Source organism: Scylla paramamosain, chromosome 7, assembly GCF_035594125.1.
Source record: "Scylla paramamosain isolate STU-SP2022 chromosome 7, ASM3559412v1, whole genome shotgun sequence".
Taxonomy (NCBI): domain Eukaryota; kingdom Metazoa; phylum Arthropoda; class Malacostraca; order Decapoda; family Portunidae; genus Scylla; species Scylla paramamosain.
The window spans coordinates 8,215,106-8,240,000 of NC_087157.1; the positions used below are offsets into that span (position 1 = coordinate 8,215,106).

The following is a 24,895-nucleotide window of genomic DNA, read 5'->3' on the forward strand; positions in this document are numbered from 1 at the left end:
GAAACATTACCATGGATGTTTGTAACTTATACCACCAGTTTCAAATATCTGTTATCTCTAAGCCAGGCTGAGTTCTGCCTTACAAACAATAATAAGAATATGGAGAAAGGGATCCCCCATTCCTCTATACCTTTTGGTGGCCTTTTAAAATGCAAAGAGAATATGGTGGCACTATTCTTTCAAGTGGACCATGAAGTAAACAGTCAAGTCCTACCACAGAGGTGTTCATATATCAGTGATATTAGTAAGTTTGAATCGGTAAGTATTTTTTTGTTTGTAGTTTATAACGTGATTGAGATTAAACATAATTATGTAAAAAGCAAAAACTTCAGTCAAATATTAAAAAATTACACTATTATATACATTATGGAGGTGAGTATTTTTGCCAAAACATTTTATTTAATGGAAATTAGATAATGTTTACACAGCACACTTTTCACATTTTCTTAAGGTTAAAGTGAAAGATAAAGTAAAATATAAAAGTTGCTCAAGTTTATTGTACTTCTGTCAACAATCCTTACAACTTACAATAAGGAAGATACAAGCAGTAAAGCTATGAGATCAACCTCTGGCAAACAGATTCTATCTCCATGAGTCTGAGGTGAGTCCGTGAATTAACGTCAGCAGCCTGACATTCACACTTATGTCATCCACTAATCTATAATACAACTTCATGAGAGATGAGTAATTAGGAAGGATAGATATGAGGCACTTTTTGCATATTACACATTATAAAATACACTATTTATAAGTATTTTCATAGTGCACTACATACTATGCTTTGCATAGTATATATTGCTAAGTTCATATTTTCTATATCTTTATATAAATCTGAGAATACTTAATCAACTCTAGTGATAAGCACCACTTTCAAATATATATATATATATATATATATATATATATATATATATATATATATATATATATATATATATATATATATATATATATATATATATATATATATATATATATATATTATCATCATTGATAAATTATTGTGCTTAGTTTTCAAGTTACTACTTAAGTCTGAATAGGTACACACTTGGTTGCTCTCAAGTCCTGCCATGTGAGTGAATTTCTCAGCACACACACAACAGTGAAATAATGTTTTTCCATTGGTAGACTTACAATATTACTACAAAGCCAATCAGCTGAAATATTCTTCATAAACATTTTATATGGCAACTTATGAATGTTACCAGAAATAAATGGTGTTGTAATAGGACTTTGTAATAAGTAGGAACATGAAACATTCATACTTTCATGCTATTTTTTTTCAGTACGTTTTCATATAATAACTGATCATGTGAACAACACAATAATTTATAACTTTTTTCATATTGAAGCAAAAATTAATTGAGAAGCATGACTACACCTGAGTAATTTTAAGCTCTGCATCCCAATTAGCCACACACACACACAAAAAAAAAATAAATAAAATAAATAAATAAAAAATAAAATAAATAAATAAATAAATAAAAGATAATAATAAATAAATTAAATTAATAAATAAATAAATAAATAAAATAAAATAAATAAATAAAAATAAGTAATAATAATAATAATAATAATAATAATAATAATAATAATAATAATAATAATAATAATAATAATAATAATAATAAAAATAATAATAATAATAATAATAATAATAATAATAATAATAATAATAATAATAATAATAATAATAATAATAATAAATGATAATGAAATAAGATAAAATAAAAAACTTATTCAAACGATACCCTTGTAATAACAGCTCCAATTATTCATCCTAAGAAGTGGGTCTGAAATGTTAAGTCTTAAATAAATCCATAAGGTACATCCATCCACAAGCCCAAGCAACAGCAATCATTAATAATTATTTCCCTTTCATCTACCATGTTCTTTTGAGTAAACTTCTCCTAGTGCTAGCTTGCCTGTTATGATATTTCTTATATGCATTTTTAGTGACACAGCATACTCCAGACACAATCTGTAAAGTAACATCTTTTGAACCAGCAATTATACTTCTATAAAAAAAAAAAAAATGTCTGGGTTGTGATGTCACTTTACTAGGTTAGTAAGTAATTGTCTGAAATATAGCAAAATATCAAAATAAATAAAGGGTCCAAAGCCTAATTTTCTGGTACTACTGGTACAAATTACTCATGATACTTACTCAACACAAATATTAACCAAAGTAGGGTTCATGCTTTTACCAGAAAAAAGTCACACTGTGCAACTCTTCCAAACAGATATAATAGTATAACCATTTAAAGACACATGCAATCCTCCTTTTCATCTATGGCATATGATATTCAGTGCACTAAAAGTGAAAACACAGACAGGCAGTTTGTCACTACAAATAGCTGCATGATGATGGCTCTTTTCATTTTATCGAATACATAACACACACACACACACACACACACACACACACACACACACACACACACACACAACAGTATTTTGGAAAATTTAATAGTCATACTGCTACAGATAAAATATGTTACCTTTCACTTGTGCCAAGCATAAATAATGTTAATGTGCAGCACAAAGCATGTGACCCACTAATGAAACACTGTAATTGCATATCAATGCCACATTAATGAAATATTTAAAATACTTAAGAATTAGCCAATTCAATATTACTTCAATTTTATATATTTTTTTTTTAAATATTCTACAAAATATTGTCCACTGTGTGTTAGGCCTCTCTGGGTGTCAAAGTAGTTGAACACCTACAGCAAATGATTTTCTCATTTCCCTAACTAGCATAATTAGTCTGTTCATGAGGTATGATAATGATACTTCAGCATCTATGCTACTAAATATGAAACCAGGGCATTTGAATAAAACAAGATCTATTTTTTTGCCCAGATTCATGCACATTTGGCAAAACAATTTATTGTGCATCTAATCTACTTATTAAAGTACACTGAAATGCTGAAACTCAATAAATATTGCTTTCTATTGCTTGGAAATATTTTCACCATTAACATTAAGAAATAGAATAGAACCCAAACAAAGCAAGGCTATTATATATATATATATAAAAAAAAAATCAGTATCAATCAGGATGGAAAGTGCTTCAATTTCAGAGATATATTTGCAAAATATGTGTGGTATTTTTCTGTATTGCATCCTAAATTATGTTATTTTGTAAAATTCAAACACTATCATATTGCATATGAATAAAATATAAAATGAGTACTGATCAACTCTGTGATATTTGTTATAGAAGGTAGCATGTTTAGTATATTATACCAGTACAATTATGACACTTAATAACATTTCATTTGATTGCACTGGGGCCCTTTCCATTTTTGCTATTTCAATAATTTCTTCATGAAGTAATTAAGTAATCACTCAGCTCATAATCTAACTTCTGACAGAAGTAAATGATTACAAGGACAAAAGTATATGAAGAGGTAATTCTCTTTCTTTTGACGTGGATTTAAGTAAAACTTATAAATGAAAATTCCTCATATCTTTATAAGATTTTTAATTTGTGAAAAAAAAAGTGAACTAGAGAAAATTCTCATTTTTTTGTGTTATTGTTACACAAGAACTATGTACAGTAAGATCCAATTAATCCAGACCAACTGTGAGAAAAGCAGGTTCATATGAACCAATGTTCTATACAAATTAAATACTGGAATAAGCCTATTACTACCTCTGTGTATCTATTGTGTTTCAGGCATAAACAGCTTAAGCTTGCATCTCTGCTATCCTCCCACTCAAACTTTCTTCCAGTGTGGATGTGTTATTTTGTGTTTCTGATGTATGTGTAATTGCTACTTGATAAATTTCCTCACACTATACTATTAGTCCAGACCCATAGAATTTTAAATGCTTGTTCATTCATTTATGCATTACAGTAACAAATGTGAAAGATGTGCATGAATACTGATAATACTGTATGTTGTAAAACAAAGTACACAATTAGCTATAGATGAACTTCAAAATTTCTCTTTAAAATAAAATGATGGTGGTGAGTTCTGTATGGCAAGTCCATCATTGGTACTGCTGTTGCTATCAATGTTTATCTTTACTTATTGGTGACAAGCAGTGATTCAATTTTATTGAAGTTTCTTGAAATGTATAGGTCTCAAGCACCAAATCAACAATGTGGCGCTAAGGCTGTTGAGGGTATGTTAATGAGGTGAATGACTTCATTCCTGGACAAAAGACATAACATTATACATGGAGTAGGTGTAAGTTGATGAGAAATTTGTTCAGACAAGGGAGGTGTGAGTGACAACTGATGTACAGTAATAATGTTGTATGACAATCAAAATGTGAGTGGCTTTAAAAGTAAGAGCAGGATAGGATGAGGTCACATAAATACAGACTAAGCAGTTTCTTATTAAAAATTGGGACAAGTTGAGTTGTACTACAGAAAGATCAAAAGTTTCATAGAGCAGAGTTAGCTGAATCATATATGAACTGCATTAATTTTTAGTGTAGAAATGTTGAGATGAAAGGAACATGGAGAAAATATATGGAAGCAACAAATGGCATTGTATAAAGTTTGGGTAGTGATGAATGAAGGCATCAAGTATTTGTGGTAACTCTATAAGAAGTGGTAATGAAATGACACAGTTTGATGCAGTAACATGTTGAAGACGTGTCATTTCACTGCCGTTACAAGACTACTAAGTCTCATTGCATCTGTTCTCCAATTGCACATTCCAGAGTGGGTCCTAAGATTGGTAGAGCACAGAGTGGTTAGCCAATCTGTACAAAATGGCTTTTTGGATTAAACAAGGTTGGGTTAAGAGAACTTTACTGCATATCAATAATTTATTTACTTGTGAGTCTAATGTACTTCTAGTCTAGAATTGATATATGCACTGAAATTAATATCATCTAAAGGTGACAACTGACTGAGGCTATGCATCAGGAATGGACGGCAAAGCAATATGACCCTGAACTGAGCTAAAGAAATTTAGGAAGCATAGTATTTTTTTTTTTTTTTTGCTTAAAAAAAAAGTCTGCAGTATATCATATATGAAGTATATGCTTTATAATTACATATACATACACACATACATGCACACATACATGCATTCATACATACACTGTATTTTACTTGTATGCATACCACTAAAAATAACTTTACTATTATTTCATAGTCTATAAGTGCATCCTATATATATTTCAAATATATCATTCTACTGAAGGAGAGAAAACAGGAAATATAATGGGGTTACTTTTTATGCAGACAATGATCATTTTAAAAAATTTGTAATGATTTGTATAAGACCTTGCAATAGTCTATGTATGTATTTCATTTTCATATTTTAAAACCCTATTTTCTAAACAGTGACTGCTGCATTAAGTAGTTATAATAAATTAAGAACATTCTGCAACTTGGGCCTGAACATTAATATTCTTGAAAATGTAACCATTAATATATTAACTATGGCTTACTTTAGAAATGGAAGGATGAAACTATTATGCAGCATTTAAAAGAGCATTTGTAAATGCATTTTTTTAAATCTAAATATGTATACATACAAAGACAAAATATGTTAATGTTTACAAACAAAACAAATTTTTAGTGGAATTACATTTAAATTAAAGGTGTTGCAAGTGTTGTGACATCCTGTGACATGATTGCCATGATGATGTGCCTCACCTCTGTTTTTCTATCCATACCCTGGATAATCTTAGTAAAAAACTATCTACTGGTAACAAAATATTTACCTATAACTGTCTTGGTATATATGTATTCTATACAATTAAAGAAATATATGAACAACATTTTATGTTGCACCAGTAATAAGGCTCTACTAATGTTCACAGATAATTCGTCTTCATTTCAGAGAATGACTAGCAAACCAAAGTGATATATACTTTTTCCCCTTTACTAGAGTAAATAGTTGCAGCTATAATGAATCCATTACTACTTAGTTTTTATATTCCTGCCAGATTATTAAGTTACTTGGGCTAATATTCAGTCAGCCCCTTTATAAATTATGTAAAACAACAAGAAAATACTAAACCTCAGAAGAAAAGATGCCAGTATTCCTCACAATCTCTAAACAAAGAGTTACAATACAAGGCTGGTGGAACCATGTGGGCAGATGGTATTTCACTTTCTACAAATTCCCAAATGCATTTATAATAATTGAGTTACATGAAGTCTGGATTTTTTTTTGCACCTTAAAATGAGTCATTGCATACTATTTATTATTATTATTATTTTTTAGATAATTCAAGTCTAAAATAGTGAAGATCCATAAATAAAAACAATCAGAATTCTTAATATGCCCCATTGCTGGCAGACTTCCAGCAGCCCTGCTCTATGACACTCCTCTTGTATGTGGCAAGGTGAAAATTTCATCATACTGAGGCTAACAAGATAATCATCAGCTGTGAATAACTTGACCCACACAGTTTCAAAATTCGCAGACATTTTGAAATAGAGAAGCAACATTACACATTACCAAACAACTCAATCTTTGTAAATCCTTAACATAATAACAATCCTTCAGGTTGAAAAAATATTATTACATTTAAACATGAAACAGCTTATTCAATGCATACTTTTGTTTTAAAATAAAGTCTACACATTCTCATTAAAAAATACAGGTGCTTTAACAGGTTCAAACTTTGTATTACAATAACTTAATAAAATCAATGATTTTTTCCTTTTTTTTTTGTTGTCATTTTTTCTCCTAATGGCATGTCATGGTCAGTTAAACTTACAGTCCTGCCAATCATTTTCTGTGATTCATTACAGCTTAAATGTAAAGCAAAATTCCATTTATAATCCTGGTTGAGAATGAAAAGGAATAATCACAATGTTGTAATGTATTTCTGACTTTTTGATGGGATCAATATTTAGATTGAATCAAGCATGCTTAGAAGAATTTAGACGTGTAACGTTTGATATCATTATTAGAATTTCTAATTGAATATAATAGTCTATGGAAGAATACAAGTTCTCATATTTAATCAAAATTACTATTTAGGCATCTCATACATTCACATGGTATATAAATATATTAAATTTTGATATGACATCTGAACTCTGTTTATTATATTCACGTGAAAAATGTTTTCTCTTTATTTAGAAGTGTAGAACTATAGTGTTCTTTATACTATCATGTTTAAGTCAAATCTGGACCATCAGGCATGAGACAGATGCATATATATATATATATATATATATATATATATATATATATATATATATATATATATATATATATATATATATATATATATATATATATATATATATATGAGAATTTTGACAGCCACCAGTTCATTACTAAACTATCATTACTTCAGATTATTAATTAGCTATGCAAAGAAAAGGCCACATTCTAGACTTCATGATTATGATTCATGATGAGGGATTTGTACAAAGGATGTAAACAATTTTATGTTCAAACACACATTATACTCTCATTTATCATTCTCAATCATTATCATATTCTCAAACAAAAAAGTCTAAAAAATAAACATAAAAGTACAGCAAATAATAAAATCATATCACGTGTACATCTCCAGTAAGGGTACAGTTCAGCAATGAAGCTTAAAACAAGCCATGTAAAAAATAAGTTTGTGAATTAATATTAAATGCAACAACAAAACAAAACAGAAGCACTATGGTATGACAGGACAGTTCAGGAAGACTTTGAACTTCAGTACTCACCAATCTTCTAAACACAAAACTGGAAAAATGATCTAAAAATACTTTCACTACTATATTTTCTCAAACTACAACTCAGAATGCAAAACTGGTACAGTATAAAAAAAAAGTACTACTGCGTTTAAAATGAAATGCCTTGGAAAAGAAACCAAACCAATAAGTAAGCTAGCCTGAACGTTGGAAGCTTGTACTTTGAGGTGTAAAAGGGATACAAAACTTGTGGAAAAATCAAATAAATAAAGTGTGTGTGTGTGTGTGTGTGTGTGTGTGTGTGTGTGTGTGTGTGTGTGTGTGTGTGTGTGTGTGTGTGTGTGTGTGTGTGTGTGTGTGTAGCTTGGCTCATAGTGAAATAAAAAGCAAGGAAAATCAAGTAAAGTTGCACCCATCTACCCATGGAGTTAGGCATGAGGATGGCATGACAATTAAAGTTCTGTATGGCTTTCATGAAGATTAGAAAATGGGAAGACCATACCATAGCTTTGGTGAGCAAGTTAAAATATCATATGGAGGTTGCAATGCCAAGACTGTCCTTGTCAGTGCAAAAAAAAAGAACAAAAAACAGAATACACATTTGCCACACTGGGATGTGTTAAATAAATTCTACACTACTTAGAGAGCATAAATAACCCAGTGTTTTCTTCAAATGCATTTTTTAAATTAAATGCATAAAAAGGCATTTTCTCCATTTTGAGACAGTATCTTAAATTACTTAAATTTCTTATAAATATTCATGATGAATATTCCTGCATACATATCTTGAATAAAATAACAGGATTAATTCTAAAAATAATTACACAAACCTCATTCATACTTTGCAAAACTTCCTATGATAGAAAATAAAACCAAATTCAAATAAAACACAAAAGGAAAAAAAAAAAAAAAAGGGACACAACCCTGGACAATCAAGATTAAACCCACACTAATCAGACAGTGATGTGTCACCACTGCACACCACACCACTACCCTCCATTTCCTGTAATATGCTTGGCACTTGGATTGTAAAAAAAAAAATAATAATTATAATAAAATCTGTTTTTTTCTTTTTTTGCATGTGAATAATTGGCATATTAATATAACAGAACCACAGCTTTACCTCTACAAATCACTAATGTTCAATATATGGCAGCCTCCTACTGATTCCCGATGCCTGAGTTTGGATGTGTCCTTTTTAAAAACTATATGTACAGAGTTGGGTGCAGCTTTTTCCCTGCATTTATAACAATTAATATAATAGCTTGTGTCTGATGTAGCTTTTTTTTTATCAAAGAATATATTATTATCATTGATTGACTCTTCATAATTTGGCACAATAATAATGATAAAATATGAAAACAGAAACTGTTCAAAAGATAGATGTTCAGAGAGAGAGAGAGAGAGAGAGAGAGAGAGAGAGAGAGAGAGAGAGAGAGAGAGAGAGAGAGAGAGAGAGAGAGAGAGAGAGAGAGAGAGAGAGAGAGAGAGAGAGAGAGAGAGAGAGAGAGAGAGAGAGAGAGAGAGAGAGAGAGAGAGAGAATTATATTCTAACCAATTATATAAAAGTGTACACTGAACAATGTTTTAAATTCATGAATGCATATTATTTGGCTGCACATGCATATGAATGAGAATAATGGAGGGTAACCCATAACACTTTTAAAAATCCCACCCTTGCACCAGCACACACTGGCAGCTGCCCTATTTCACAGACTATCCCCAGATCACAGCACCTTGCATTAATATGAACCATAGAAAGCACCTCTACCCTATAGTTACTGGGGTTATGAGCAACAAAAGTAACCCCGATGGCTCACAAGAAAGATTAAAATAAGAAAATATAAAAAATAAAAATAGATACATCAAAACTAGTAATCTTTGCAAAAAACAATATGAAATATATCAAGATTACCTATTCTCAACTATTCATTGAATAAAATATGAATATTTCATTAACAGCTACTTGCAACAAGCATTCTAGAATATTGACTGCATAAAGTAAATCTCTTCCTATTTCAAATATTCAGTCTACAGTATATATATTTGGAGGTAAAATTCATGAGAATTTTCTCCTCCTTCCCTGCAGTGATGAATGCTTTAAGGTACTGGCTCTGTTTAATAAATAACTAATGATGCCAATAGCCTTAAATTCTGGAAGAATACTACAGCAGCAGCACAATACTCATGCCACAGCCTGAAGGAAGAGAATAGGTCAAAAGCAATTTTTACCCAAAGCTTGAACCTTTTTATGATTTGATCATTATTTGAAAGATGCAAATTTTTAGTGGTTAGGAAATTTTGGTATGCATTTGAAAATGTACACAGGCTGTAATTATTCAGAATCAAATAATCAAAAAGAATTTTACTTTAAAACTCATTCACTGAGTTTGACTAGCAAGATTTGTGTGTGAAAGCATCATGTAATATTAAGCAACAATAATGCTTTCAAAAGTTAATGATAATTTTGCAACAGTATGTATATTATGATTACAGCCTCTCTCTCTCTCTCTCTCTCTCAACATATGTAAACTGTCTTTTCACACACGCACACACACACACAGAGACCACTATTCATTTACATCCATCTTAAAGCATTAATCTTGATGTGTATCCCATTGAAAATCAAACATGATTTTAATAAAATATGAAATATGGGTCCTCCATTTCAAATTATAAGTGCTGTATGCACATTGCATTTCTCTTTCCAGTAAATATGTTAGATGTTACCAGTAACATTTCCAATATCACTTTTCATTTGTATGGATGTTCATGCATTATATAATTATCAAATTCTCAGACAAGTTACATCTAGTGGTCTGGGTTGCTGCAATATTTGAAAAATCCAAAAAAATTTTGTGAATTCCATCAATATGAGTGAGCAAGTGGAAGAACAACAATAACACAGACAGTTAAGACCCTTCATCTCCAGTGATACTGACAGTGAATAAGTGTTTGCAAAGGAGCTTGCATAGCTTCACTTTGGTGTAAATTCACCTTTAATATGGGAGGCAGTGCATGGCATCACACTTGACAATTATACTAACACAACAATGCTGAAGGATAAAGCTTTATAAAATATGGTATATGCTCACTAGAGATTTGGTGTATAGTTCATTAAAAGTGTAGCCACCCACATATGTAGATATAAATCTTCAGTGTTTCTATGGAGATTTCCAAAAACTACTGTACCCAAAAGCTATCTCAGAATCATACTGCAATTGAAAGTGCATAATGTAACTAGCAAGCATAGCATCATGGTTAAGACTCCAAATGTATTGATAAGCTCAACTGGAATGGAGGATACTTCTAACATACCTCATATTCATTTTTACTAGGATTTCATTAGGACACACAACAGCAAGTTAACGATTTTGGTAGATTTGAAATAATCATCTCCATGTGTGTGTGTGTGTGTGTGTGTTTATATAAAGGCCACTATTTCTTTTTCTTTTCTTTTCTTTTTCACAATCAAAAAAGGTTCAAAGATAAGGGTTCTAAAGAGAGAACTGACGAGTTTGTGGACCATCGGAATTACACAATATGAGGATGAAAATTGAAGCTTGCAGAGTTAGCTGCATTTGCCCTAGAATGATGAGAAAATTTGCTAGGCTTATTTTCCTGAGTGTTGGGATAGAATAATTTAAAGTCCTCAAAACAATAATAAAACACTACAAATTACTATGTCTACTCAAACTAGTAAAAAAGCTAAAACAACAAACTAAGCAATCTACAACTAAATTACCAAATCCAGCAAATTCTCCCAACAAATTCATTCGTGAGTATTAATAATTATGCTCGCAGCATCTTAGAAACTATGTGTGACTTAGCATGTTATATGGCACAATGTTAAGGAGATTCCTCGTTAGTCAAAATCACTCTTACAGTTTAACCTTAAATCATCTTAAGTACTAATAACCCTTAAAAAAATTGTCTCCAACTTGTCATGGATAGATAAAGCTGCTTTTTTTTCTGCAGACTAAATGCCAAATGTTCACTTTAGTATGGTAGGTACAGTCTCCTATATTTAATAATTTATACATTTCACCTACTTTTGTAGAAATGTGGCATGATTACAGGAGTTACTGCACCATTCTAAAGTAACATGGCTTTGTTTGTCATGGTTCGTAGGAACATATATGATGTTGAACTGGGATGGCATTCTTCCCAGGTAAAAAAACTGTTGGCACACACATGAGCAAAATTACCTGGCATAAGCTATAGTACAGCACAACCACCAATACACAATTTCAGTCTGTATACTGCAATCTTGTTAACATGGAGGACGCATTCTAATTATGTAAGGGACGATCTATTCCATATCTTGATATTTGTAAAATTTTACAGCCCTGACTAAATTACAAATCTAGAAGTTTTCATTCATATGCAAATCTCCTTAATTTGGAGATCTGCAAGTTGCTTTGTGAATTACTATTCCTCTAGATTGAGAATATAAGTCTTTTGAGTTAATTTGAGGCTGCCTTAAGACTTTCTCCACTATCAGCAGTAAGCTTCTCCGCCAGGATGGAGGGTGAAACGGACGGAGAGGTATGGTTGGTGTCCAGTTCTGGTTTGACGGAAGTTGTAGTGGCAGGGGTTGAGATGACCGAAGTGACTGAGGTAACCAAAGTAGGTCGATGAGCATTTTTGGGGCAACGTTTCAGATGAGCCTTCATATTATGTCCAAAAGTGAAATATCGACCACATGCAGGACAGTGGGCTGGTCGGTGAGATGGCCGGAGAGTTCTGGGGCGCAGAGGAGAGAACTGGGCGGCCACGGCTGCCACGGCTGCTGCTGAGGAGCCGTGAGAAGATGAGGAAGATGGAGGGAAGGTGAGAGGGGCCAATGGGGGAAGAGAGAGCTGGGGACGCAAGCCAGCCGACGAGGTTGACCAGGTACGCGGGGGGAAGAACAGAGACACGGGGGAGGAGTGCAGAGATGAAAGAGGCCCATGACTGTCTGAAAGAGATGAGAAACAACAAACCTCAGTTTATTCCCACTTTCAGGGCCACTGTGCTGCTAGTTCCACCCAACCACTCTTAACATTAATGTCTGTAGATTTTATCACCAAAAGCTAAGTGTAAAGCCACCCACACGCCATCAGTTTTATTAAAATAAAAGAAAGCAAAATGTAAACCAAACTCCGATCATGAGAAGGCAAGGTGCCATTAAAGAAGTTAGTAACTTTTATTAACTCTTGAACCCTGTCAGTGGGAATAAAAGCTGAGAATAGTAGAATCCATACACATGTTAGAGAAATAATATAAAGGAAATAATTAAATGTTTATCATAGCAAGTAATAAAAGCAAGTGTTAACACATGCCATGGGTCAAGTCCTTATGTATGTCTCTCTATATATGTACTATGTACAACTGTTAAACTTTGAAAATACAATCTTCCTAAAATGTATTAACAGGGTTATGAAGTTACCATTACCATGAACTTAATGGTTCTGTACACACATATTGCCTATATCAGTGTATAAATACATAAGTAAAATCAAAGGAAAATAACAATCTTAAAACTATGATTTTTTTATTATCATATAAAATCACACAGGAGTAGCGAGAGAACTGATATGTGTTACAAGTTGGTCTGAGCTGTGACAAGATGAAGGAGAAGCAAAGATTTTCTGATCAAAACTATATACATTGGTCTCCTTTCAAATCCATGATTACTGATCCTCAGATTTTATTAATCACAATGAAAAATTGTAATCACAATCATATTTTAAAGTTTCTTTTCTACAGTACAAGCAAATTTCCATGAATATGTTTTAAAATATAATAACAGAACAGTTTTCTGACCTGACAGCTCTAAACTGAAGGCATGGCTTGCTAGTGATTCCTCAACCACTTGGGACATCACAAATTCATAATACATAATCAATCTACCTTTAACTGTAAAAGTTAGTCATTTAAGGAACTTCAGTATGAGGTCATCTAGGCATAAAAGAGATTTGTGAAATCTGATGCTATTAGTATTTCAAAATAATTTTAAAATGGAAGATTGCTCCAAAACTACCACTTTCAGTGCCATGATCTGAGGATTAGCAGGAGACCACTGCGTCAGGCTATGGACATTTCCAAACCTAATGCAATTTCTGATTCAGCATCTTTTTTCCATGATAAAATCACCAATTTTCTATGTATATATAATAATTTTTGTCATATATGAAAGCATGACAAGTAAAATACCCTACAAATATTTTCACAAAAAAAGTTATTTTTGATATAAATTCACATTTCTTGAGTTCTGTTCATGAATTTATCATGGATGACACTTGCTTTACAAATAAGAACTTCTCAACAAGACCCTGTCACATTACAATGCAGAGAACTTGCTGTTATGGACAACATGTTACCACCGAATCAGGAAAAAAATGGACACAGTTGTCATACATCAAGTCTGCTGCTGGTTACTCAGTTGACCCACCAGCACTCCCGTCATTGGATTGGCTCACAGGCACACCAAGGCCAATATAACCATATATTTTAATACTTGGTAAACATTCATTCCAAAGCAAACTAACAATTGACTACAAACACATTAACTATAAAATGGGGATATAGGCTGCTGACAGTCTTCCCTTGAGCACATAAGGACCTGATTGATGTAAACCCTTTCAAGTAAAAGCTTCTATATCAAGCATTCATCATTCAATCTTCATGAAGTGGTGAAGAAAATAAGAGAAAGATTAGGAACTCCGGTACAGTATGGGGGAATAGGTAATGTTAATATGAATAACTGTGTTGCCTGGTGGGGGGGGAGGGTGGAATATGAAAAAAAAAAAAAAAAAAAAAAAAAAATCAGAAAATTATAAGACATGAAGTTAATGGGGATGAAAATGGATAATCCAAAGGCTAGAATATTACAATAATAATAATAATAATAATAATAATAATAATAATAATAATAATAATAATAATAATAATAATAAAATAATGATAATGATGACAATAATAATAATAATAATAATAATAATAATAATAATAATAATAATAATAATAATAATAATAATAATAATAATAATAATAATAGTAATAATGATAACACTTTTGATAGAACTTCACTTAATGTGATATTTGTGTATATCACACAGTTATTTGTTTAATGTGATAGGAGTATCTTGTGCTGCCTGACAAATACTAATATAGAACAGTATCTCTTAAAATTATATTGGATTGAACTCTGCATATGCCACATGGCACAACTGATAGTTATATAAATAGGTAATGTATGTACAATATAGCTAAATAATACTCTAGGACTTTCATTATATATTCTGTGGAAGGGCCTGAGAGAACACATCTTTCACAAAATAACTCTTTGCATTATTCATAGTGATTAGATACAATAAAAATACTAGGCATGTATCTTCCTAATCAATATGCAACCAGCTTTTTGTGAAGGATATGTTTGTAATAATGCACAGCAAATTTATTCTATGGATTTTCTCAAAATCTGAAGCAGAGAGAAGAGAAGCAAACTACAAATATGATTCAAATGATTATACAATTAATCAAGAAGTGTTCATAATGCCATAGTCTTTGGATTATAATGAGTTTCACAGCATGAAATAGAAAACAAAGGATAAAGAGTGAATATGTATTCCTTAATGTTACATGGTGAGGTCTGACCATCATGATGAATCATGGAAGAGGTTGAACCAAACAGTAGAGAATGGAGATGAAAAGGGACACAAACAATCACTCAGTGGCCATGTATGATGTGCCCGTGTGCCAGAAATTCACTGATATTAGAGCCGTGCTTAAATGTTTAGCACCACTGACGGTAGCACATCTTCATGGCAAACTCAACTATTTTTACTTTCAATAAAACTTCCATTAAATCTGTGGCTATCTGCCACAAGTACATGAAAAGAATTTATAATATACTTATCAGAACTAAATCCTAGAGAAATAATATTAACTCTGGCCACGAAAGTGTCTACCTAATAGCTTTACAGTAGAGAAGGAGGAGGGGAAGCAGACTACCAAGTTTTGGAATCATAATTCTGGACACAAAGTGTCTGACAACCTGAGCCAGCCGTAGTTCTGCCCCACATGGATACAGTTAAATGAACAACAATTTGATGTTACATGCAAAGTCCATCCAAGCCATTCCACACCTGGCTACATTACTGACTGGGACGCACTGAGTGCTGTTTTACTCCCCAAAACATATGCAAGGGGATGCGTGCTGTCTCACAGCTCCACTCCATCACATCTCGACTATCAGATCTGTAAAGTTTTTACACCACAGGATCTTTTTTGGACTTCATGCTTCAAGATCACATTTTTTTTTTTTTTTTTTAAGTGAGGACTCCCTTCCAGTAAAGACTGGAGTAAAGGATTTCAATCACTGATAAGAACTACTTCACCTGTGGTTCTTTGGAGATCCTTCACAAGGACAGACAAAACCTACTCTGGGATGGACTTTGTTAATAACCATCTTTGTTGCTGTGTATGTGTTTGCGTGTGCTGTGTGTTTTGTGTGTGTGTGTGTGTGTGTGTGTGTGTGTGTGTGTGTGTGTGTGTGTGTGTGTGTGTGTGTGTGTGTGTGTGTGTGTGTGTGTGTGTGTGTGTGTGTACCTGGGGAGCTCCATCATCACATTAATAAACCAACAAAGCACACACTTTGTATGGCTCTAATGGTTATTGATAAATACAAAATTATAAATTAATATTTTCATGAGAATGCTTTAAATAAGTCTGGAAAGTTTCATAATATATTAAATGCAAATGTAATTAGGCAACAGCCTTTTCTTGCTATTTACTTTAGAAAAAGTAATGCTTAATAATTTAAAAAGCATTCAATTAGGATGAATCTATTAACATGAGTGACAATACAAGTAGTCACACCAAGAACACAGGACTGAATGTATAAAAATGATGGTTGGCACCTCCAGCAAGCACAACACATGATGTTTGAACCGAACAAGTGTGCTCACTATTTACCCTCTACAAAATCATATAATTTCTCATAACTACAAAAATTTTGTTTTAGAAGTAAATAGAAAGCACCTTTGCACAGCACAGAATTAGTAACATTATAGACCTACGTCTGTCATATACTTTTCAGAATACGGTCATAAATCTCAAATCCTCTTAGTAATAGACCCAATGACTATCAGTCAAAGTGACAAGATTTATAGTCATGCTTCCACACCATAAGAATATTTCCCTTTCAATGAATGTGAAAAATACAATTTAGAGCCCTCTTTTCACTTTAGCGTGGAAAACCACGAACCACCAATTGCTGAGAGTCCCACTCCTCTCTAAACACTGCCAAAACAGAGCATGCACTTCAAGCTTAAGAGGAAATGGGAAAAATTTGTAAATCCCTAAACTTTACAGGATTGCCAAAATGTTTCCTTTCCTTTTTGTTTTTTTCCTTCACATAAAGCAGAACGCATGGAACCAGCATTTGGATGGTAAGCTGAAACATTGATTGTATAAATTACAACTTTCGATCTGTATGTATTTACACACACATACATTTACACACACACACACACACACACACACACACACACACACACATATTATATATATATATATATATATATATATATATATATATATATATATATATATATATATATATATATATATATATATATATATATATATATATGTGTGTGTGTGTGTGTGTGTGTGTGTGTGTGTGTGTGTGTGTGTTATTTTTTTTTTTTTCTTTTTACATAAAAAAGAAGGCTTGACAAGTTTTTACTGATGAAACATTCATAAAGAGGGAAATTACTGCTTAATGACTAATAAAGAGTTTTACATACCGCCAATTTTATGAACACAGAAAAGTGGCTGCTTCCCATGACCTGCCGCTGTACCAGTGTAATGTTTAGTCAAATTAAAACAGTGCACTTAGGATGATAATTCACCCACAACTGAGTGCATTAAAATGATAGCCAAGCAAGAAACTACAGCAGAATGTTGATGCAGATTCCTGCTTGGCAGTCTACAGCACAAACCTACTGGCTGGTCATGAAACTGCTGTGGGACTGGGATTATTTAACATTGTCACTTTGATCACCAGGTGGAGACTGGAAAATAGGTAGGTCGGTCAGTAGCTACAATACAACGTGCTCCTATTATATTAACAGGATACAATATGTTTGCACTGTGAGGTAGATTGTGCCCAGGGAGAGGGTGCCATCCTGATTGTACGTGAAAACAGCAACAAAGAGATAACTTTGTTGCTGCTGTTGCTGCTGTTGTTGCTGGGCTAAACCTGATCACCTGTGGCAGGACAGGCAGAACCACCACACTACCACTTAAAATAATAGTTCTTCAATCTCAACAACAACAATAATACTACAAACAATGGGCAACAAGTAGTGTTAGGTAGCCTGGCCTGCCTGCCCTGACTCAGTGCTCAGCAAACAACTGCAACTGAGATTGGATGTCACACACTCTCCCATGGGATTCAGACCTGTGGACCACAGAGAAGTCATAAAAAATACCTGAGGAACATTGTAGATAATGTTTATGTTTACACTGTATAAATGCATTACCGACTAATTTGGATGTTGTCAGGTCCTTGTAACCCTGACAATAGTATGAGGTACTGTAGGAAAATAATTTATGTGGCAGAGTGAACAATGCATCATGTTACCATACAAAAGCAAGGCCATGTGCTAAAATCCACTCTGTTTAAAGCGCATAATGAGGTAATATTGTTGCAAGGATGATGGTACTAATTTTATCTCCAATGCTACCAGAATAATAAAACTTCTTGCTGTTGACAGCAACAGGAGATAAAAGCTAGATATCATCATCCATATGAGGTACTGATCCCTGCCATAGAGTGAGCAAGTGTCTCTGAGGTCACACATTGATTGTTTCATCTGACAAGCTGCGCCCCATGTGCAGGGCAGCAACGGAACGAGCAATGTAACCCGTAATATTTGTACTGAGCCTGACTGTTGTTGCTGCTGCTGCTGCTGCTGCCAATTGCTGCTAGAATGATTTGCGATGCTGAACCTGGCTGACTGATGCCTGTTTGTTGTTAGTGTTGCAGTGAATGAGGCCATGCCAGCTACTGTGATGACTGTTGGCCATCATATGAACTTTGCGGGACCTGGACCCAGTTGTACGTCTATTCACTAGGCCAGCAAGGTATGGATCTCACCCCGCATTTGGCACGTCTATCTTTTGAAAGCTGCTGCTGCTGCTGCTGTACAGTTCACAAAATCAAGCTCCCAGTACTTAATAATTAACATCTTGACTTCCTTAACTCGTTAACTCACTTATTACAACTAAACCATTAACCTTCAATTACATAACAGGGCAGCTATGCTGCCACACCTAAGCTGCTAAAATCTTGGTGTTAAGATTTTCACCACATGGAATACAGTCTCAGCTGATCTTTCATGAGCAGATTGCAGCACATGACAGGATGCTGGAAGACAATGTCAACCCTGTTTCAACCCCTGATTCTTTTATCATGTCACACATGTCAGCCTTCTCTACATCAACAATCACATTGTGAAATATAAGCTCTACTAGTGCGGGGTACCAGGAAGGCTGCAGGGTGACTGTTGTCACACTGGGGTTCTTCTCTCCTCTGGAGCCAAAACCTTAGTTCATGAGAGGCCATTGATGAGTTCAGCTTGACACTCCATATGCAAATTATCCAGGATGCACTAATAAGGATACCACTTTCTTTCCCCTGCAGTAGAATGACGTCTTGCTGCTAAAGTTGCTAATAATGTTGGGGAATGTGGTGGATTGTGTGACAGTGGCAGCAGTGGTGGAGGTGGAGATGAAGGAGCTTTCAAGTTATTGGTGGACGGGGCATCCTGGCTCAGTGCTGCCAGTCAGGATGTGGAGTGAGTGCCATGAGGGTGAGGTGGTGGTGGTGGTGGTGGTGGAAGAGATGGATGTGGAGCCACTTCCTCAGTCACACTGCTACCCAACATCCCACCACCAAGGTGACTCTGCGCCTGCATACATTTTTTCAGATGGATCTTCATATTGTACTTGAATTTAAAGAACTTGCCACATCCTGGACAGACAGCAGGGCGACGCGATGGCCAGTGCATGTATTGGTGGGAGGCGCTGATAAATTGTAATTTTTGAAGCAATTGATAATCTGGAAAAAGAACGGAAAAGGACACTGTCAGTCATTTCATCATTCCCAATTTAACCAATTACAGTACTAACTTTAAACAGATGCTTTCTATATCAATGCATGCAGTGACAGGCATCTGACAGCTGCAAAATACGGTCTAATTGTCTCAATTACTGATGCTATGAATGGCAGCCAAATATTTGTATGAATCTAAAACAAATGCCTGTCACTACCTGTTTCAGTAAGACTGCAAGTTGTGGCCTCATTTTTGGGGCAGTTTTTATTATTTGGATAATTTTCCATTTGAATGAAGACTTCAATAATTTCAACCGATTAAACTTTTTCCAGATATCAATTGAATTGAGTCAAGCAGAGTCAGTGAAAGAATGTAACAACCAGGCTATGGTGCCTTGCTTCTAAGGTTGCAGCTTCTCCCAGTCTGAGCACAACTCGCCTAGTGGAGTAGAGAGGATATATCACAGGGGAAAACAAGGGTAATATTACATTAAAAGTAAATAAATAGATAAACATATAAAACAAAAAATACAAACTATCATATATAGGCATCTGAATTACTCAAAACAAGAGAAAAGGAACAGTAAAAATAAGATTTTGACTCAAAACATGATCAGAGAGAGAGAGAGAGAGAGAGAGAGAGAGAGAGAGAGAGAGAGAGAGAGAGAGAGAGAGAGAGAGAGAGAGAGAGAGAGAGAGAGAGAGAGAGAGAGAGTTTGGGGAAGTCCAATATACTGAAAGAATGAGGTGTATGGAAGCTGGCTTGAAGGCTCATGGGGAGAGTGAGAGCCGTGCAGTGATGAAGAGTGTCACTATGCTAAGGTATTCATTTCAAAGCTGATAAAAGTGAACAGAATCATCCACACTTTAGCAGATACATTGCACGTGTTTCAGCCTGATATAAAAAATCTAAAGTAAAATGAAGAAAAGAAAAAGAAATATCCTCAAGAAATTATTTGAAGGAAGTAAAGATGATCATAGATACTACTGAAAACTGCACTATCTCATACATAATTACATATTTTCATCCATACATGAGTATATAATCATTCAGACATTATCAATAAATAAATATATAAATACATGAAAGCATGCGTTTCTCACACATACAGTACATAATCTTAGTACCTCATGGCTTTACTGTTTAAAAAGCTTTAACAATATAGTATTTTTGAACATCATTTTCATACCTGTAAATATATATGTGTGTATATATATATATATATATATATATATATATATATATATATATATATATATATATATATATATATATATATATATATATATATATATATATATATATAAGTATACATATATATCATACACAAATATGCAACCATTTAACACATAATTAATTCCAGAACACTAACAGCTCCAATATGAATTAAGTGAACAGCAATGAAATATTCTATACGTAGAGGTAGATTTGAAAATCACGTATACATAATTTCCTGCATTTAGAAAATTTTGTATAACATTTTGTTTGGATTTTTTTATGACAATAGTAATTCCTACTAACAAACTTTTATATAATCAGTGATATGAACAACCATTCTTTCTCTTAGGAAAATATATTTATAAACATATATGTACAACATTTTAAACCCAGTGCTAGGCATTATTTCATTAAATACAAAATACTAACACAAAAATTCTTGAAACTTTAATGTTTTGCTGCTTGATGGTGAAGCTTCCATTGCAGAGATTATGGACTCTGTGACACTATATTATCACACCAGTTTCCAAATAGGAATCAGTGTCATTTTTTAAGTTTTAACACTAATATTCCATCACCTGTGTACCACAAAATACTCATGTTATACAGAAAATGTACAAACTGGACATGAAAGCCTAGTTGGTAGATAACAAATGACAAGTTGGGGATATCATTGCACATACCTTCTCTCCTTACCTAATGATCCCTCAATGCTGAACCATCGAACACTATAAATATATAGTCTTGAAATACCTAGTTTCCATTACAAAAAATTACAGACCTCTGGGTTGATATTTTAGAAAAGTTTTGTTCAAAATTTATTAATTTGGTTGTAAATGTGATGCATATGGATATGTATGCATAAGTACCTATCGCCTTACACTTCCTTGATTCTAGTCTACCTCAGAACTGCTTGTGCTTCATACATGATATATTATCTAATTTTATATTTCAAGCCAGATGATTTAGAATTTAGATGGTTTTCAACATGCAACTTCTAGTACACATTACAACACAGTCCTATCAAGGTAAGCAGGTTGATTCAAGACTCATGTGTGCCTGTATGAGACAATGAAGGTTGATCACAGAGGAGGTTAATCAAGGGTAAGGTATCTGGGAGACATGACGGTGTTTCTGCACCACTTGGTTACATGAATTTCAAACAAAGACTTAAGTGTTCTATACTTGCACTACTTGGCTACCATCTTCCCTTTAAAGTATATAAGCATCTTTTACCTTCTGCTAAAAAAAATAATAATAATAAATAAATAAATAAATAAATAAATGAATAAATAAATAATAAGTAAATAAACAATTAGTAAAACTTTTTCCTCATCAAAACACTTTCAGTTACTTACAGAATGGAGGAAAGAAGGATAAAGGAAAAGATATATTACTGTGGAAGAGAATTTGTTCCACCTATCTGTAACTTAAGACTCCATATACAACAACATCAAGCAACAAGATGATACTGTACTGCAACATAACTTGATCACTAAGTTCTCCCAGTTCTTATTTGCAGGTTGTACTGTCTTGTTTCCATATCTACTATCAACCAGCTGGGCTTTTTATTTGTGAATACAGTGGAACCTCAGTTACTAAATGCCTCCCTTTCTAAACAACTTGGTTTTCAAACAAAATTTTTAACTCCTAATTGCTTTGGTTGCCATACCATAATTCAGTTTTTGAACGAAGTTACTTGATTTCAAATACAGTGGAACTTCGCTTCTCAAACTTAATTTGTTCCTAAATCCTGTTCAAAATCCAAAATATTCGAAAACCAAAACTATTTTCCCCATAGAAATCAATGTAAAATGGATTAATCCATTCCCAGACGCCAGTCTAACCTGTCTTAGGGGCTTACGGCAGATGCTCCCACAGCCAGGAAGACTGCTTCACAGTATCTCCAGCTCACAAATTATTTATTTAGAAAGCATGTGTTGAATGAACTTAGTGACACAGAACTCATCAGAAGATATTGTTTAGACCAATCTAGTGAGGGAAGCCTTACAGTGACACAGAGAGGAGCAACCTACTTACTGCCAAAATGAAGGTGATTGTAACACTTAGACATTTTGCTGCTGGGAAAAGCTACTGGAAAAATGCAGTTGTGCAGTAATGATGGTATTGGGGGTCATCAAGAGAGCCACAGGTGGCTCTGAATTTTTCTGACAACCGAAAACTGTTTGTTTACACTGAGGCTTTTCAGCAGGATCACATTTACTGAATTTACAAATTCAGTCTTTGAAATAAGATAAATGTGATCCCACTGAAGAACCTCAATGTAAACAGACAAGGTTTGGCACTCAGGAGTAATCCTGAGCCTCTTGTGGCTCTCTCCATGACCCACAATGCTGTCACTACTGCACAACTGCATTTCCCCAGCAGCTTTCCACAGCAGCAAGATGTTTAAGTGTTATGATCACCTTCATTTTGGCAGTGAGTGGGCTGCTCCTCTCCATGTCACTCTGTAAGGCATCCCTCACTTGATCAGTGACAAATAGAATATCTGCATCTTCTGATGAATTGTCACTAAATTCACTCAATACATCCTTTCTGGATAAATAATTTCTAAGCTGGAGATGTTATGGAGCAGTTATCCTAGCAGTGGGAGCATCAGTTATTACCTGCAAAGACATGGTAGACAGGTGTCTGAGAACAGATTAATCTATTTTATATTCATTCCTATGGGGAAAATATTTTCGGTTTTTGAACATTTCATATTCTGAACGGTATTCAGGAATGAATTAAGTTTGAAAACCGAGGTTCCACTATATTCCTTTCATGGACTGCTCTTGTATCTAAATTGTTCAAGATTTCTATGCTTCTGAATGGAAAGCTAAATTTTCATGCATTTCTCCTGCATATGCATGTGTGTATAGACAGGAAAATAAGTGACTTAGATATTCATCCAATGATTGATAAAATAAAGAAACAAGCAGATAGGTAAACACCTCCACTGGTGTTTATTACTTGTGTCTTTCTCTTTTTCTCTTTCTCACTGGATCTTTTCCCAACACCTCTATCGTGCTGACCTTCACCATTACTTTCATCCTTTTCTTGCTTATCAACCCTCTCTCTCTCTCTCTCTCTCTCTCTCTCTCTCTCTCTCTCTCTCTCTCTCTCTCTCTCTCTCTCTCTGTCAAATTTTAATGAAGATTTGATGAACATTGACCCATCCTTTATTTTTTGTGCAAGAATCCTATTATGCATGTATTGTGCAACACTATCTCCTTACACCACATGCATCAAGTTTCCCAACTAGGTCCAAGAGTAGCCACTACATCACTAAGTATCCCAAGGACCAACAAATCACAGCAAGCAATTACTCGGAGCAAACAAGCATAGCATAAGAATGATGCTTCACGTGTGAGGTGCCAATGTGGATTGTCAAAATTCATAGCATGAAGTAAATGCAGTTTTGATGGCATACGGTACATCAGTAGAAGAATGTTGGCTGGAAGTAAATAAAAATAGTGATCAAAATGGAATAAAAAAATGAGGAATAGGTTGTGCACAGTGCACTCATCTTCACTCTGATACCTGCTGAAACTCTTGTGATAGTGGAAAGGTCATGCATATATTTTCCTGCTGTCTGCAATTATGGTGACATTTTCTGCTTTCCAAATAATTTTCTCCTTCTTCTTCTGGATTTGTAATTAAATTAAACTTCCAATTAGAACTGCACTTTTCTTCCATGACAAGAGAATTACTGTTTAGGGAGGGGCTAGTGTCTTTTCATCAAGTCCAAGATTAATGATGTCGGGAAAAAAAATGACGATAACAATGTCTACAAAAGAAACCACAGACAATACCACATAGCTTGAAGAACTAACGATCAATGTATTACACCTTTCCTGAACAGTTATATCTTCAGTGTTTCCCTTGGCTGTACGGCACAGTACCTCAAGGAATTACATCTCCACTATCGCATAAATAA

General features: G+C 33.8%; 1 protein-coding gene across 13 annotated transcripts in view; it reads right to left on the minus strand.

Moving 5' to 3' along the window:
• LOC135101982 (protein abrupt-like) overlaps nucleotides 1-24,895 on the minus strand; it is a 141,457-nt gene that overhangs the window by 20,207 nt on the left and 96,355 nt on the right. For 4 of the 13 annotated variants that reach the window (XM_064006528.1, XM_064006527.1, XM_064006526.1 and 1 more), the window contains one exon: nucleotides 478-12,587. The exons of 5 other annotated variants lie outside the window; for them this stretch is intronic. In XM_064006528.1, the coding sequence (XP_063862598.1) occupies nucleotides 12,094-12,587 (494 nt within the window). In that variant the 3' untranslated portion in view covers nucleotides 478-12,093. Of the gene's footprint in view, nucleotides 1-477; nucleotides 12,588-18,126; nucleotides 19,743-24,895 lie in introns of those variants that run through there. 4 more of the 13 variants (XM_064006536.1, XM_064006535.1, XM_064006533.1 and 1 more) reach the window with 1 other exon arrangement.